The 18,432-nt window shown below is 41.2% G+C and overlaps 2 protein-coding genes across 2 annotated transcripts in view; one reads left to right on the forward strand and one right to left on the reverse strand.

Annotated features, from left to right (window-relative positions):
- Positions 1–8,670: 8,670 nt before the first annotated feature.
- On the reverse strand, positions 8,671–9,512 carry LOC117082261 (olfactory receptor 6S1-like). The gene is given in 2 exon segments (XM_033208888.1): positions 8,671–8,981; positions 8,984–9,512. Coding segments are annotated over 2 exon segments (840 nt in total).
- Positions 9,513–12,339: 2,827 nt separating this feature from the next.
- LOC117082262 (ribosome biogenesis protein BMS1 homolog) overlaps positions 12,340–18,432 on the forward strand; it is a 50,902-nt gene continuing 44,809 nt past the window's right edge. Inside the window, 1 exon segment of the mRNA XM_033208889.1 lies at positions 12,340–12,450. Within this exon segment, the coding sequence (XP_033064780.1) occupies positions 12,340–12,450 (111 nt within the window).

Genomic DNA, 18,432 nt, shown 5'->3' on the forward strand with positions numbered 1-18,432 from the left:
ATGCCCTTAATTCCCCTGGGAATGGAACTCCATTGGCCTGAAAACCACACCCCCAACTCCCCACAGAAGCTGCAGCAAGCCCAACCCAAGGAGATTCTGAGCTCAGACATGCCTAACTCTGCCCCCACCTGATGGTCTTTCTCTACCCTGGTAGCTGAAGACAAAGGACATAATATTTTGGGAGCTCTGTGGCTCCACCTACCACCTGAGAAACCTGAATATTTATCTAGGTGACCCTAAGGCGGCTTGTATCCTCCCTTTACTGCTGCAGTTGATGCTCTCTTGAAAGTGACATCTCTTGGCTGCAGGCCAAAAAATACAAGACTATAGCACTAAAAGAAAAACTATAACCAAGGTCCCACACAGAGTCCACCCCATTTCCCTGCTGCCTCCACTGGAGCGGGCGCTGGTACCCATGGCTAAGAGACTTGAAGACGATCACATCACAGAACCTTTGCAGACACACCCCAGTAGGAGTCCAGAGCCTGCTAGCCTCACTGGGTGGCTAGACCCAGAAGATAAATAACAATCACTGGAGTTTGGCTTACAGGGAGTCCCATTCCTAGGGGAAAAAGGAGAGGAGCACATCAAGGGAACACCCTTGTAGGACAAAAGAATCTGAACAGCAGCCCTTGTGTCCCAGATCTTCCCTTTGATATAGTCTACCCAAATGAGAAGGAACCAGAAAAACAATTCTGGTAATCTGATAAAATAAGGTTCTTTAACACTACCAAAAGACCACACTAGCTCACCAGCAATGGTTCCAAACCAATTAAAAAAATCTCTGAATTGCCAAAAAAAGGAATTCAGAAGATCAACCAGGGAAAGATGAATACCAACAAAAACAAATAAAAAACATGTTACAGGGGCCAGGCGTGGTGGCTCATGCCTGTAATTCCAGTACTTTGAGAGGTCGAGGCGGGTGGATCACGAGGTCAGGAGATCAAGACTATCCTGGATAACACTGTGAAATCCTGTCTCTACTAAAAATACAAAAAATTAGCTGGGAGAGGTGGTGGGCCGCCTATAGTCCCAGCTACTCAAGAGGCTGAGGCAGGAGAATGGTGTGAACCTGGGAGGCGGTGCTTGAAGTGAGCAGAGATCATGCCCTTGCACTCCAGCCTGGGAAACAGTGCAAGACTCCGTCTCAAACAAACAAACAAAACATGTTACAAGATAGAGACAGAAAAATCTCCAGAGAAAGAAAGAGGATAAATAAAAAACAATCACTACTTCTGGAAATGAAGGACACACTTAGAGAGTGCAACATACACTGGAAAGTCTCAACAATAGAATCAAACAGGTAGAAGAAAGAACTTCAGATCTTGAAGACAAGACCTTCAAATTAACCCATAAAGAAAAAAGAATTTTAAAAATGAACAGCATCTCCAGGAAGTTTGGGATTATGTGAAACAATCAAACCTAAGAATGATGTGTGTTCCCAAGGAAGAAGAGAAATCTAAAGTTTAGAAAATATATTTTAGGGAATAATTTAGAGAAATTTCCCTGGCCTTGCTAGAAATCTAGACATCCAAATACAAGAAGCTCAAAGAACACCCAAGAAATTAATCGCAAAAAGACCATCATCTAGGCGCATAGTCAACAGGTATCTAAAGTTAAGACAAAGGAAAGAATCTTAAGAGCTGCAAGGCAAAAGCATCAGGTAACCTATAAAGGAAACCCTATCAGATTAACATCAGATTTCTCAGCAGAAGCCCTAACAACTAAAAGGGATTGATGTCCTATCTTTAGCTTCCTTATACAACTACCAGCCAAGAATTTTGAATCCAGTGAAACTAAGCTTCATAAATCAAGGAAAGACGTAGTATTTTTCAGACAAATAAATGCTGAGAGAATTCGCCACTACCAAGCTAGCATTATAAGAACTGCTAAAAGGAACTCTAAGTCTTGAAACAAATCCTTGAAACACACCTAAATAGAACTTCCTTAAGGCATAAATCTCACGGTGAGAGGTGATAATGCACTAGCAGCCCTCACTCTCGGTGCCTCCTCTGCCTCGGTGTCCACTCTGGTGGCACTTGAGGAGCCCTTCAGCCTGCCACCACACCGCGGGAGCCACTCTCTGGGCTGGCTGAGGCTGGAGCTGCCTCTCTCTGCTTGCCCGGAGGTGTGGAAGGAAAGGCTCCAGGGCCACACATGGAGCGGCAAGCCTGCGCCCCTGGCCCAGGGCAGTGAGGGACTTAGCATCTGGGCCAGCAGTTGCTGAGGTTGCGCGGGGTCCCCCAGCAGTGCTGGCCCACCAGCGCTGCACTCAAATGCTGCACTCAAATTCTGGCCGGGCCTTAGCTGCCTCCCCGCGGGGTAGGGCTCCCGACCTGCAGCAGGCCATGTCTGAGCTCCCCCACGGCCCTGGGCTCCTGCGTGGCTGGAGCCTCCCTGAGGGGCGCTGCCCCCTGCTCCATTGCACCGAGTTCCATCCACAGCCCAAGGGCTGAGGAGTGCAGGATTGGCTGGGGACTGGCGGGCAGCTCTGCCTGCAGCCCCGGTGCAGGATCCACTAGGTGAAGCCAGCTGGGCTCCTGAGCTGGATGGAGACCTGGAGAACTTTTATATCTAGCTGGAGGATTGTATGTGCACCAATCAGCACTCTGTATCTAGCTAATCTGGTGGGGACTTGGAGAACTTTTATGTCTACCTAGAGAACCGTAACTATACCAATCGGCACTCTGTGTCTAGCTCAAGGTTTGTAAATACACCAATCAGTACTCTGTGTCTAGCTCAAGGTTTGTAAATACACCAACTGGTACTCTGTATCTAGCTAACTCTGTGTCTAGCTAACCTAGTGGGGACTTGGAGAACTTGTCTGTCTAGCACTCTGTGTCTAGCTCAAGGATTGTAAACGCACCAATCAGCTCTCTGTCAAAACGGACCAATCAGCTCTCTGTAAAATGGACCAATCAACAGGATGTGGGTGGGGTCAGATAAGGGAATAAAAGCAGGCTGCCCAGCCAACCAACTCAACCCACTGGGTTCCCCTTCCACACTGTGGAAGCTTTGTCCTTTTGTTCTTTGTGATAAATCTTGCTGCAGCTCACTCTTTGGGTCCATGCTGCCTTTATGAGCTGTAACACTCACCGCAAAGGTCTGCAGCTTCACTCCTGAAGTCAACCAGACTTCACGGAAAGAACGAACAACTCCAGACATGCTGCCTTTAAGAGCTGCAACAGTCACCACGAAGGTCTGTGGCTTCTCTCCTGACAGCGAGACCATGAACCCACCAGAAGGAAGAAGCTCCAGACACATCTGAATGTCTGAAGGAACAAACTCTGGACACACCATCTTTAAGAACTGTAACACTCACCGCGAGGGTCCATGGCTTCATTCTTGAAGTCAGTGAGACCAAGAACCCACCAATTCCAGACACAATGGGACCTACAAAACAATAACACAGTAATAATAATAAACCTACCAAGAACAACAAGGTGTTCAGGAAACAACTAGCACAATAAAGGGAATACCTCACTTCTCAATACTAAGGCTGAATGTAAATGGCCTGCATGCTTCACTTAAGAGATACAGGATAGCAGAATGGATAAGAATTTTACCAACCAAGTGTCTACTGTCTTCAAGAGACTTTCCTAACACTTAAGAATTTAAATAAACTCAAGGTAAAGGGATGGGAAAAGATATTCCATGCAAATGAACACCAAAAGCAAGCAATAGTAGCTATTCTTATATCACATACAAAAAAGCAGCAACAGTTAAAAAAAACAGAGACTGGGCAGTGGTTCACGCCTGTAATCCCAGCACTTTGAGAGGCCGAGGTGGGTGGATCATGAGGTCAGGAGATTGACACTGTCCTGGCTAACTCAGTGAAACCCCGTCTCTACTAAAAATACAAATAATTAGCCAGGAATGGTGGCACGCACCTATAGTCCCAACTATTTGGGAGGCTGAGGCAGGAGAATCTCTTGAACGCGGGAGGCAGAAGTTGTAGTGAGCCGACACTGGGCCACTACATTCCAGCCTGGGTGACAAAGTGAGACTCCATCTCAAAAACAAAACAAAAAACAAATGAGAAAACAAACAACAAACAACAACAACAAAGAGGGACCTTGTATAGTGAATAGTGCAGCAGGAAAATATATGTGCACCTAACACCAGAGCTCCCAAATGTATAAAACAGTTACTATTAGACCTAAGAAATTAGCAATACAATAATAGTGGGGGACTTCAATACTCCACTGACAGCACTAGACAGGTCATCAAGACAGAAGTAAACAAAGAAACAATGGACTTAAACTATAATCTAAAACAAATGAACTTAACAGATATTTATAGAATATTTTACTCAACAGCTGCAGACTATACATTCTATTCATCAGCACAAGGAACATTCTCCAAGACAGACCATATGATAGTTCACAAAACAAGTCTCAATAAACTTAAGAAAGTTGAAATTATATCAAGTACTCTCTCAGACTGCAGTGGAATAAAATTGGAAATCAACTCCAAAGGAAACCCTCAAAACCATGCAAATACATGGAAATTAAGTAACCAGCTCCTGAATGATCATTGGGTCAACAATGAAATCAAGATGGAATTAAAAAATTCTTTGAACTGAATGGTAATAGTGACACAACCTACCAAAACTTCTGGAGTACAGCAAAAGTAGTGCTAAGAGGAAAGTTCGTAGCATTGAATGCCTAGGTCAAAAAGTCTGACAGAGCACAAATAGACAATCTAAGGTCACACCTCAAAGAACAAGAGAAACGAGAACAAATGAAACCCAAACCCAGCAGAAGGAAAGAAATAACAAAGATTAGAGCAGAACTAAATGAAATTGAAACAAAAAATTTACAAAAGAAAAATGAAACAAAAAGCTGATTATCTGAAAAAAATAAACAAAATTGATAGATCATTAGCAAGATTCACCAAGAAAAGAGAGAATACCCACATAACCTCAATTAAAAACTACACGACATATTACAATCGATACCACAGAAATACAAAAGATCACTCAAGGCTACTATGAACACCTTTGGTGCACCAACTAAAAAACCTAGAGGAGAGGGATAAATTCCTGGAAGTATAAAACACCCCTAAATTAAACCAGGAAGAAATAGAAACTCTGAAGAGACCAATAACAAGTAGCGAGATTTAAATGGTAATTTAAAAATTGCCAACAAAAAGAAAACCCAGAAGCAGAGAGATTCACAGCTGAGTTCTATTAGATATTCAAAGAAGAATTGGTATCAATACTATTGACACTATTCTAAAAGATAGAGAAAGAGGAAATTCTCCCTAAATCATTCTATGAAGCCAGTATCACCCTAATACCAAAATCAAGAAGGGACATAACAAGAAAAGAAAACTACAGACCAATATCCTTGATGAACATAGATGAAAAATCATCAACAAAATACTAGCTAATAAAATCCAACAGCATATCAAAAAAATAATCCACCATGGTCCAGTGGATTTCTTACCAGGGATGCAGGGATGACTTAACATATGCAAGTCAATAAATGTGATACACCACATAAACAGGATTAGAAACAAAAATTGCATGATCATCTCAATAGATGCAGAAAAAAAATTGACAAAACCCAGCACCCTTTCATAATTAAAACTTTCAGCAAAATTGACATAGAAGGGACATACCTTTTGGAAATAAAAGCCATCTATGACAAACCCACAACCAACATTATACTGAATGGAGAAAAGTTGAAAGCATTCCCCCTGAGAACTGGAACAAGACAAGGATGCCCATTCTCATCATTTCTATTCAACATTGTACTGGAAGTCCTAGCCAGAGCAATCAGAAAAGAGAAGGAAATAAAGGACATTCAAATTGGTAAAGAGGAAGTTAAACTGTTGCTGTTTGCTGATGATATGACTGTATATCTAGAAAACCCTGAAGACTTATCCAAAAAGCTTTGAGAACTGGTAAATGAAATTGGTAAAGTTTCAGAATATAAAATTAATGTACACAGATCAGTAGCATTGCTATACACCAACAGTAACCAGGCGGATAAGCAAATCAAGAAGTAAACTCCTTTTACAGTAGCTGTGAAAAAAATAAAATACTTAGGAATATACCTAACCAAGGAGGTGAAAAACCTCTACAAGGATAACTACAAAGCACTGCTGAAAGAAATCATAGATGACACAAACAGATGGAAACACATCCCATGCTCATGGATGGGTAGAATTAATATTGCCAAAATGACCACACTGCCAAAAGCAATCTACAAATGCAATGCAATTCCCATCACAATACCACCATCATCCTTCACAAAACTAGAAAAAGCAATCCTGAAATTCATATGGAACCAAAAAACAGCCCATATAGCCAAAGCAAGCAAAAAGAACAAAACTGGAGGCATTGCATTACCTGACTTCAAACTATACTATAAGGCCATAGTCACCCAAACAGCTTGATACTAGTATAAAAACAGGTGCATAGACCAATGGAACAGAATAGAGAACACAGAAATAAAGCCAAATAATTACAGCCAACTAATCGTCTACAAAACAAACAAAAACATAAAGTGGGGAAAGAACACCCTATTCAACAAACAGTGCTGGGATAATTGGCAAGCCACATGTAGATGAATGAGACTGGATCCTCATCTCTCACCTTATACAAATATCAACTCATGATGGATCAAAAACTTAAATTTAAGATCTGAAACCATAAAAATCCTAGAAGGTAACATCTGAAAAACCCTTCGAGACATTGGCTTAGACAAACACTTTATGAGCAAGAACCCAAAAGCAAATGCAACAAAAACAAAGATAAATAGATGGGACTTAAACTAAAAAGCTTCTGCACAGCAAAAGAAATAATCAGTAAAAAGACTACACACAGAGTGGGAGAAAATCTTCACAAACTATGCATCCAACAAAAGACTAATATCCAGAATCTACAAGCAACTCAATCAAATCAACAAGAAAACAAATAAACAATCTCATCAAAAAGTGGACTAAGGACATGCATAAACAATTCTCAAAAGAAGATATGCAAATGACCAACAAATATATGAAAAATGCTTGACATCACCAATGATCAGGGAAATGCAAATCAAAACCACCTTACTCCTGCAAGAGTGGCACTGACCAAAAAAATTAAAAAAATAGATGCTGGTGTGGATGTGGTGAAAAGGGGACATTTTTATACTGCTGGGGAAATGTAAATTAGTACAACCACTGTGGAAAACAGTGTGGAGATTCCTTAAAGAACTACAAGTACGTCTAGCATTTGATCCAGCAATCCCACTACTGGGTATCTACCAAAAGAAAAAGAAGTCATTGTATGAAAAACACACTTGCATACTCATGTTGATAGCAGCACAATTTGTAACTGCAAAAATATAGAATCTGCCCAAATGCCCATCAATCAGCAAGTGAATAAAAAGATGTGTTACATATATACCATGGGATACTACTCAGCCATAAAAAGCTAATGAAATAATGGCATTCCCAGCCACCTGGGTGTGATTGGAGACCATTATTCTAAGTGAAGTAACTCAGGAATGAAAAACCAAACATTGTATGTTCTCACCCATAGGTGGGAGCTAAGCTATGAGGACACAAAGGCATAAGAATGACACAATGACACAATGGCCTTTGGGTACTTGGGGGAAAGTGTGAGAGGGGTTGAGGGATAAAAGACTACACATTGGGTACAATGTACACTGCATGGGTGAGGCGGGTGCATCAAAATCTAAGAAATCACCACTAAGAATCTATCTGTGTAACAAAACACCACTTGTTTCCCCAAAACCTATGGAAATAAAAAATTAAAATAAAAAATACCATTCTTAGGAAAACTCCTTTATATCTATTGAAATATTAAGTAGAAATAAATATCAGCATATGGAAACAATTTTTATTTGTGATTATCTAACTTCAGAGTTTAAATTAAAGCAACAACAACAAAATGATATCAATCTTTTTGGAAGTATTTCCTCTGAAGTTAAAACAGATGCATTTCTAACCTGGAAATAGGACCTAAAGGCACATAATGGTTAAGGATTAAATAATAAAAAAAGTAATCTTTAAAATAGGTTATCAATCAGAAAATAACCAAGAAGTTGATAACATAAGTCCACCAGAAAAAAATGCTTAATTTGTTTATGTTATTTTCATTAACAATAGGAAGTAGGTAAGCAAATAACGTAGATCCTATTTTCTTGATTTTTTGGAAAAAATCACACAAATGTGGTTTGATATCTTCCTCCCCTGATACACTCACCTCTTCCATAGTATATACTGCCCAATATACAATCTTTCATCATTTAATTATTAAGTGCATTTTGGTAAATAGTAATTAATTCTGCTGAATCCTTTTTATGGCTAGAGATGAAGTGAAATGAAAAGAGTGTAAATGAATATATTTTGATAAATTCAAGCACATGGGTTTTATCAGGAGGAAGAATAAAAATTCAGTAAGTGATTTTATAATTAAAATAGATTGTTATCAACACATGGGATACTGAGGGAGAAGATAGTTATGCACACCAAACAAAATGTGACCTTGAGAAAACAGAGGTTTCCACCTTGCTGGAGACGTGCAGAGAGGTTAAGTGAGCTCCACTAGAGACTCTCCACTGGAAACTCTGTTGACTGCACACCACTAGACTGGGGACAAATGGTTCTCTAAAGCCTTCTGTTCCAAGGCCATGCAATGCACTTTTTAAAAGATCATGGTATCTTCATTCTGCACATAGTCTCCCTTAGGTCCTGGTGGAGTTGCTTGTTCCACACAGTGGAGATGAGCAGGTTCAGCAGTGGGGTCACTACCATGTTCACAAGAGCAGCCTCTCTGTTGGAGTCCAAACTGTCTATTTGCTTTGGCTTCACATATATGAAGACATAGCTGACATACACTAGAGAGAGGACAAAGAGGTGAGAGGAGCAGGTGGAGAAAGCTTTCTGCCACTCCTTGGCTGATGGGAACCATACAATTATATCTACTATGTTACCATATGCAGTGGTGGTTATAATGAGGGAGTAAAAAGAATGAACAAAATGAAGCCAAAGGCCAACATCTCAATAGATCTGGTGTCAGAACAGGAGAGTTGGATCAGAGGACCGAGGTCACAGAAGAAGTGTGGGATGACATGGGGTCCGCAGAAAGACAACTGGGAAACCTTCACCATGAGACCAGTGATGAGAGTGAAGTCCACGACAAAGCAGGCAGTGAGCAGGAGGAAGCAAGTCGTCAGGCTCATGATGGTGGGGTCATGCAGAGGCTTGCAAATGGTCAGGCACTGATCCAGAGACATCACAGCTATGAGGAGGAAGTCTATTGCTCCCAGAAACACAAAAACCAAGGCTCGTATGGAACAGGCAGCAAAGGAAATTGTTTGCCTGACTAAAAGAAAGATGACCAGCAACTTTGGAATAGCAGCACTTCTGAAGCAACACTCAAAGAAGAAGAAAATGCTGAAGGACCAGAGGACCTTCCCCTGGTGCTGGACAGCAGGGGACCCAACCTTGGTGAATTCCTGGACAGTTGTCCCATTTCTCACTTGCATGGGCATCTCTTTCCACAGCAGCAACACCCACTGGTCTTAACCTACAAGAAAGAGATCACAGGGAACATGGAGTTTCTAGGGGAGCACAAGATCAAGTCATTTAACTGCCTGAGGAGAAGACTGGAGAGAATAGCAGAGTGGGCCAGCAAGTTGGTGCACACATCAGAAGGATCTGAGTTCAACACTAGTTCTACCTCCTGAGAGCTGGGTAATCTTTGGAAAGTTAACCTGTGTCAACTTCACCCTCTGTAAAATGAAGACAATGATAGGACCTAAATGTTCATATTGTGAGTATTAAAGCATGTAACTATTTGAAAAGTGATATCAAGGTTATCTACATGATCCTCAAAGTCTACTGTAATATTATGATCATTGTCATATTGTTAAGTATAGCGTATTCAGTAGACAGGGTTATCAACATCTGCATAGTTATAAAACATTTTATTGTGTTTACATACAATCAGTTTGTAAATAAAACATAACAGCAATCTTATTAATATTCTCTTGAACAATACTTTTTAAATTGTACAATAATTCTTTGGTTCAAATCCTTATCAACATGACTTCTTGAAGAGTTTACTAATGTTTAGTACAAAGCTGGTGACCTAAATTCAGTATTTCTATCACTCTCCACTATAATCATGAATGTCAGGTTGCACCTACCGCTTCTTCCACAGAAGTAGAAACTGAGGCTTAGAGAGTATCAAAAAAGTTAAGTTACACAGCCAGGAAATACAGAGCTTGGATTTGGCCAAGGCTGCTCACATCCAAAGCCCCTGCTATTTCCAAACGCTATGGCAATGTTTTTTTTTTTTTTTTTTTTTTTTTTTTTTTTGCAACAGTGCCCAGGCTGGAGTTCAGTGGCACAATCATGGCTCAATGCAGCCTCAACCTCCTGGGTTCAAGCAGTCCTCCTCCCTCAGCCGCCTGTGTAGCTGCGACTACAGGCACACATCACCATGGCTGGTCAAAATATTTTTAATAGGAACAAATCTATTGTTGACATTCAAACTTAAGTGACAGTTAAACTTAATTTATTTTACTTTTACCCATCCTTCAGATAATATTTATTTATTTATTTTAGAAGCATGTTGGTCTTGAACTCAAGTGGTCCTCCTGCCTCAGCCTCCTGAGTAGCTGGGATGACAGGTGCATGCCACTGTGCCTGGTTTAGATAATATTATGGATAATTACTGACTTACGAATAACACAGATTTTAGAGATTACCTATTTTAGCACAACCACGTTACAGAAGCAATCTGAGATCATCTGAGACATGGTAGGGGGTCAAGGGAGGTGGGTAGCTCCCTGACATGGTATGAACTGTAAATCTAGGATTAACTGTGTGGTGTTCTGAGGCTGCATGCTGGCATATCAGGGATGGGGAGTTCACAGGATTAGCCCAGTTAGGAAGGACATTCCAGGGAGCTGGCACCACCCCTCTTATACATCAAAGTCCAATGACCCTTCTTCCCTCTTTAGGCCCCTTAATAGAGTGCTTCTTTCATGATGGCTATTGGGAGCAAGCCCCCCAAAATCTGGCCATAAACTGGCCCCAAACTGGCCATAAACAAAATCTCTGCAGCACTGTGACATGTTCATAATGGCCCTAATGCCCAAGCTGGAAAGTTGTGGGTTTACGGGAATGAGGACAAGGAACACCTGGCCCACCCAGGGTGGAAAACCACTTAAAGGCATTCTTAAGCCACAAACAATAGCATGAGCGAGTTATGCCTTAAGGGCATGTTCCTGCTGCAGTTAACTAGCCCAACCTATTTCTTTAATGCAGCCCATCCCTTCATTTCCCATAAGGGATACTTTAAATTAATTTAATATCTACAGAAACAATGCTAAAGACTGGTTGACTGTTAGTAAATATGTGGGTAAATCTCTGTTCGGGGCTCTCAACTCTGAAGGCTCTTAGACCCCTGATTTCCCACTTCACACCTCTATATTTCTCTGTGTGTGTCTTTAATTCCTCTAGCGCCACTGGGTTAGGGTTTACCCAACCGAGCTGGTCTCGGCAACCGCATTGGGCTCTAGCACTTCAATACTAAGCTAGGGTCTGCAGGCTGGAATGCAACTCTGCTAACCTGCTTTGGATAAGCATTCTCTGAATGTGCTGCTCAGGCCACCAAAGCCCTCACCCCCAAACCACAGGGCCCACAGAGCACCTTGAAGGAGCCTCAGCTTCTGCTCTAGGTGACAGCAGGGCACAATGTTTTCTGCTAAGATCTTTCAAATAAATTACACAGCTTACTTTCCTGAGGATTTTAAAATTCCAATTTGAATGTTGCTACTGACTTGAGGTAAAATGCAGAGTGAAATTTTTGGCATTTCATATGATTTTTATTATTTCTTAATTAAATGAGACACTGAGATGTACCACCAGAAATAGTCACAGCCACTATGGATTCTAAGTAATGGGAGGATATAAATTAAGGCTACAAAGATTGTCATTTGGTTAAAGGACATATAGTTGTAGCCATGAAGAATGGGGCTAAATGAATGGAAGAGCAGCGGAAGGATGGTCCAACTCAGATACTACATACTAGGTCCTAGAGCTGCTTTGAATCTACAACCACTCTCCACCTTCAGTGTCCATGAGGACCAGACCTGTTTTGACCCTTGTTTTTGTTTTTACTCGTGTTTCAAGGTTATTATGAATGAGCTACCACCTGTGAAAATAAACCTCCCTCTTGGCCAAGGTTGACTGAACTTCTATTGGCTTCAAAATGAAGAGTCAAACTAAGATAGATGTGAGGAGAAAGCAGAGATGAGTCTTCCCAGCTCCTCTGTGTTTGGCTGGATGTGTCTTTTCTCATCAGTAGACATGTTGTACAGACGTGAGGCACACTACAAGAAGCAGCCAGCTTCTGCCATCCAGCGCATGCTCACTATGGCAGTGACTTTCTCAATCAGCCTAAGCAAAGGCTCCTCCACTGTAGCTGCACTGGTCCCTTTCCTTCCCTGTCTTGCAGGTGGCCTCAGTAAGGAAGGCAAGACAGAGAGATATCTCTACCAGAGGTTGAGTAGTCTAATCATATAAACAGATTGAAAAACTCAAGAATTCAGATAGTCCAGTGTATCTCCTCTGGCTCTTGAAATCCCGCAGAAGTTGACCTTCAGAAGACAGGACAATGTGGGAAAGTTTGAAACTTCCTGGAGACTTGTTACATGGCTTTGACCAAAAGGCTGATAGTGATATGGACAATAAATTCCAGGCTGAGGTGGTCTCAGATGGAGATGAGGAAATTCTTGGAAACTGAAGCAAAAGTGACTCTTGTTATGCTTTAGCAAAGGGACCGATGGCAGTTTGCCCCTGCCCTAGAGATCTGTGAAACTTTGAACTTGAAAGAGATCATTTAGAGTATCTGGTGGAAGAAATTTCTAAGCGGCAAAGCATTCAAGAGAAAGCAGAGCATAAAAGTTTGGAAAATGTGCAGCCTGATGATGCAATAGAAAAAAAAAATATTTTAAAAGACCAAATCTACGTCTGATTGGGGTGCCTGAAAATGAGGGGGAAAATGGAACCAAGTTGGAAAACACTCTTCAGGATATCATCCAGGAGAACTTCCCCAACCTAGTAGGGCAGGCCAACATTCAAATTCAGGAAATACAGAGAACGCCACAAAGATACTCCTCCAGAAGAGCAACTCCAAGACACATAATTGCCAGATTCACCAAAGTTGAAATGAAGGAAAAAATCTTAAGGGCAGCCAGAGAGAAAGGTCGGGTTACCCACAAAGGGAAGCCCATCAGAATAACAGCAGACCTCTCGGCAGAAACTCTACAAGCCAGAAGAGAGTGGGGGCCAATATTCAACGTTCTTAAAGAAAAGAATTTTCAACCCAGAATTTCATATCCACCCAAACTAAGCTTCATCAGTGAAGGAGAAATAAAATCCTTTACAGATAAGCAAATGCTTAGAGATTTTGTCACCACCAGGCCTGCCTTACAAGAGACCCTGAAGGAAGCCCTAAACATGGAAAGGAACAACCGGTACCAGCCATTGCAAAAACATGCCAAAATGTAAAGACCATCGAGGCTAGGAAGAACTGCATCAACTAACGAGCAAAATAACCAGTTAACATCATAATGACAGGATCAAGTTCACACATAACAATATTAACCTTAAATGTCAATGGACTAAATGCTCCAATTAAAAGACACAGACTGGCAAACTGGATCAAGAGTCAAGACCCATCAGTCTGCTGTATTCAGGAGACCCATCTCACATGCAGAGACATACATAGGCTCAAAATAAAGGGATGGAGGAAGATCTACCAAGCAAATGGAGAACAAAAAAAAGCAGGGGTTGCAATCCTAGTCTCTGATAAAACAGACTTTAAACCATCAAAGATCAAAAGAGACAAAGAAGGCCATTACATCATGGTAAAGGGATCAATTCAACAGGAAGAGCTAACTCTCCTAAATATCTATGCACCCAATACAGGAGCACCCAGATTCATAAAGCAAGTCCTTAGAGACCTACAAAGAGACTTAGACTCCCATACAATAATAATGGGAGACTTCAACACTCCACTGTCAACATTAGACAGATCAACGAGACAGAAAGTTAACAAGGATATCCAGGAATTGAACTCATCTCTGCACCAAGCGGACCTAATAGACATCTATAGAACTCTCCACCCCAAATCAACAGAATATACATTCTTCTCAGCACCACATCGCACTTATTCCAAAATTGACCACATAATTGGAAGTAAAGCACTCCTCAGCAAATGTACAAGAACAGAAATTATAACAAACTGTCTCTCAGACCACAGTGCAATCAAACTGGAACTCAGGACTAAGAAACTCAATCAAAACCGCTCAACTACATGGAAACTGAACAACCTGCTCCTGAATGACTACTGGGTACATAACGAAATGAAAGCAGAAATAAAGATGTTCTTCGAAACCAATGAGAACAAAGATACAACATACCAGAATCTCTGGGACACATTTAAAGCAGTGTGTAGAGGGAAATTTATAGCACTAAATGCCCACAAGAGAAAGCAGGAGAGATCTAAAATGGACACTCTAACATCACAATTAAAAGAACTAGAGAGGCAAGAGCAAACACATTCAAAAGCTAGCAGAAGGCAAGAAATAACTAAGATCAGAGCAGAACTGAAGGAGATAGAGACACAAAAAACCCTCCAAAAAATCAATGAATTCAGGAGTTGGTTTTTTGAAAAGATCAACAAAATTGACAGACCGCTAGCAAGACTAATAAAGAAGAAAAGAGAGAGGAATCAAATAGTCGCAATAAAAAATGATAAAGGGGATATCACCACCGACCCCACAGAAATACAAACAACCATCAGAGAATACTATAAATGCCTCTACGCAAATCAACTAGAAAATCTAGAAGAAATGGATAATTTCCTGGACACTTACACTCTCCCAAGACTAAACCAGGAAGAAGTTGAATCCCTGAATAGACCAATAGCAGGCTCTGAAATTGAGGCAACAATTAATAGCCTACCCACCAAAAAAAGTCCAGGACCAGATGGATTCACAGCTGAATTCTACCAGAGGTACAAGGAGGAGCTGGTACCATTCCTTCTGAAACTATTTCAATCAATAGAAAAAGAGGGAATCCTCCCCAACTCTTTTTATGAGGCCAACATCATCCTGATACCAAAGCCTGGCAGAGACACAACAAAAAAAGAGAATTTTAGACCAATATCCCTGATGAACATCGATGCAAAAATTCTCAATAAAATACTGGCAAACCGGATTCAGCAGCACATCAAAAAGCTTATCCACCATGATCAAGTGGGCTTCATCCCTGGGATGCAAGGCTGGTTCAACATTCGCAAATCAATAAACGTAATCCAGCATATAAACAGAACCAAAGACAAGAACCACATGATTATCTCAATAGATGCAGAAAAGGCTTTTGACAAAATTCAACAGCCCTTTATGCTAAAAACGCTCAATAAATTCGGTATTGATGGAACGTACCTCAAAATAATAAGAGCTATTTATGACAAACCCACAGCTAATATCATACTGAATGGGCAAAAACTGGAAAAATTCCCTTTGAAAACTGGCACAAGACAGGGATGCCCTCTCTCACCACTCCTATTCAACATCGTGTTGGAAGTTCTGGCTAGGGCAATCAGGCAAGAGAAAGAAATCAAGGGTATCCAGTTAGGAAAAGAAGAAGTCAAATTGTCCCTGTTTGCAGATGACATGATTGTATATTTAGAAAACCCCATTGTCTCAGCCCAAAATCTCCTTAAGCTGATAAGCAACTTCAGCAAAGTCTCAGGATACAAAATTAATGTGCAAAAATCACAAGCATTCTTATACACCAGTAACAGACAAGCAGAGAGCCAAATCAGGAATGAACTTCCATTCACAATTGCTTCAAAGAGAATAAAATACCTAGGAATCCAGCTTACAAGGGATGTAAAGGACCTCTTCAAGGAGAACTACAAACCACTGCTCAGTGAAATCAAAGAGGACACAAACAAATGGAAGAACATACCATGCTCATGGATAGGAAGAATCAATATCGTGAAAATGGCCATACTGCCCAAGGTGATTTATAGATTCAATGCCATCCCCATCAAGCTACCAATGACTTTCTTCACAGAATTGGAAAAAACGGCTTTAAAGTTCATATGGAACCAAAAAAGAGCCCGCATTGCCAAGACAATCCTAAGTCAAAAGGACAAAGCTGGAGGCGTCACGCTACCTGACTTCAAACTATACTACAAGGCTACAGTAACCAAAACAGCATGGTACTGGTACCACAACAGAGATATAGACCAATGGAACAGAACAGAGTCCTCAGAAATAATACCACACATCTACAGCCATCTGATCTTTGACAAACCTGACAAAAACAAGAAATGGGGAAAGGATTCCCTATTTAATAAATGGTGCTGGGAAAATTGGCTAACCATAAGTAGAAAGCTGAAACTGGATCCTTTCCTTACCCCTATACGAAAATTAATTCAAGATGGATCAGAGACTTAAATGTTAGACCTAATACCATAAAAACCCTAGAAGAAAATCTAGGTAGTACCATTCAGGACATAGGCATGGGCAAGGACTTCATGTCTAAAACAACAAAAGCAACGGCAGCAAAAGCAAAAATTGACACATGGGATCTAATTAAACTAAAGAGCTTTTGCACAGCCAAAGAAACTACCATCAGAGTGAACAGGCAACCTACAGAATGGGAGAAAATTTTTGCAACCTACTCATCTGACAAAGGGCTAATATCCAGAATCTACAAAGAACTCAAACAAATATACAAGAAAAAAACAAACAACCCCATCAAAAAGTGGGCAAAGGATATGAACAGACATTTCTCAAAAGAAGACATCCATACAGCCAACAGACACATGAAAAAATGCTCATCATCACTGGCCATCAGAGAAATGCAAATCAAAACCACAATGAGATACCATCTCACACCAGTTAGAATGGCAATCATTAAGAAGTCAGGAAACAACAGGTGTTGGAGAGGATGTGGAGAAATAGGAACACTTTTACACTGTTGGTGGGATTGTAAACTAGTTCAACCATTATGGAAAACAGTATGGCGATTCCTCAAGGATCTAGAACTAGATGTACCATATGACCCAGCCATCCCACTACTGGGTATATACCCAAAGGATTATAAATTACTCTACTACAAAGACACATGCACACGTATGTTTATTGCGGCACTATTCACAATAGCAAAGACTTGGAATCAACCCAAATGTCCATCTGTGACAGACTGGATTAAGAAAATGTGGCACATATACACCATGGAATACTATGCAGCCATCAAAAAGGATGAGTTTGCGTCCTTTGTAGGGACATGGATGCAGCTGGAATCCATCATTCTTAGCAAACTATCACAAGAAGAGAAAACCAAACACCGCATGTTCTCACTCATAGGTGGGAACTGAACAATGAGATCACTTGGACTCGGGAAGGGGAACATCACACACTGGGGCCTATCATGGGGAGGGGGGAGGAGGGAGGGATTGCATTGGGGAGTTATACATGATATAAACGTCATGCACATGTACCCTAGAACTTAAAGTATAATAAAAAAAAAAATAAAAATTAAAAAAAAAAAAAAAAGAAAAAAAAAATATTTTCTGGGGAGAAATTCAGGCCTGCTGGAGAAACTTGCACAAGCAATGAGGTGCTGAATGTCAATCACCAAGACAATGGGGAAAATGTCACCTGAGTACATCAGAGACCTTCACAGCAGACCCTCCCATCACAAGCATGGAGGCCTAGGAGGGAAAATGCTTTCCTGTGCCAGGTTCAGGGCCCCCCTGCTATGTGCAGCTTATGGACTCAATGCCCTGTATCCCAGCTGCTCCAGTTGTGGCTAAAGAGGGCCAAGGTATAGCTCGGGCCATGGCTTCAGAGGGTGCAAGCCCAAAGTCTTGGCAGCTTCCATGTGGTGTTGAGCCTGCGGGTGCACAGAAGCCAAGAATTGAGGTTTGGGAACCTCTGCCTAGATTTCAGAGGATGTATGGAAAGGGCTGGTTGTCTAGGCAGAAGTTTGCTGTAGGGGCGCGGCCCTCATGGAGAATCTCTGCTAGGGCAATGTGGAAGGGAAATACGGGGTGGAAGCCCCCACACAGAGTCCCCACTGGCATACTGCCTAGTGGAGCTATGAGAAGAGGGCCACCATCCTCCAGACCCCAGAATGATAGATCCACACACAGCTTGTAGCATGCACCTGGAAAAGCCGCAGATACTTAATGCCAGCCCATAAAAGCAGCCAGGATGGTTGATTTTATGCAGATTTTATGGATCCCAATTTCCTAAAAAATCTCACTAATTCAGTGATTACCAATTTATTGGCCACAGATTCCCAGGTACCTCAGAAATCACTGAAAGGGTCTTTGTAAGTCCACGGGGTCTCCAGGCATCATCTAGAAACAGTCAT

The sequence above is a fragment of the Trachypithecus francoisi genome, unplaced genomic scaffold, assembly GCF_009764315.1.
Source record: "Trachypithecus francoisi isolate TF-2019V2 unplaced genomic scaffold, Tfra_2.0 Lachesis_group9, whole genome shotgun sequence".
Lineage (NCBI taxonomy): Eukaryota > Metazoa > Chordata > Mammalia > Primates > Cercopithecidae > Trachypithecus > Trachypithecus francoisi.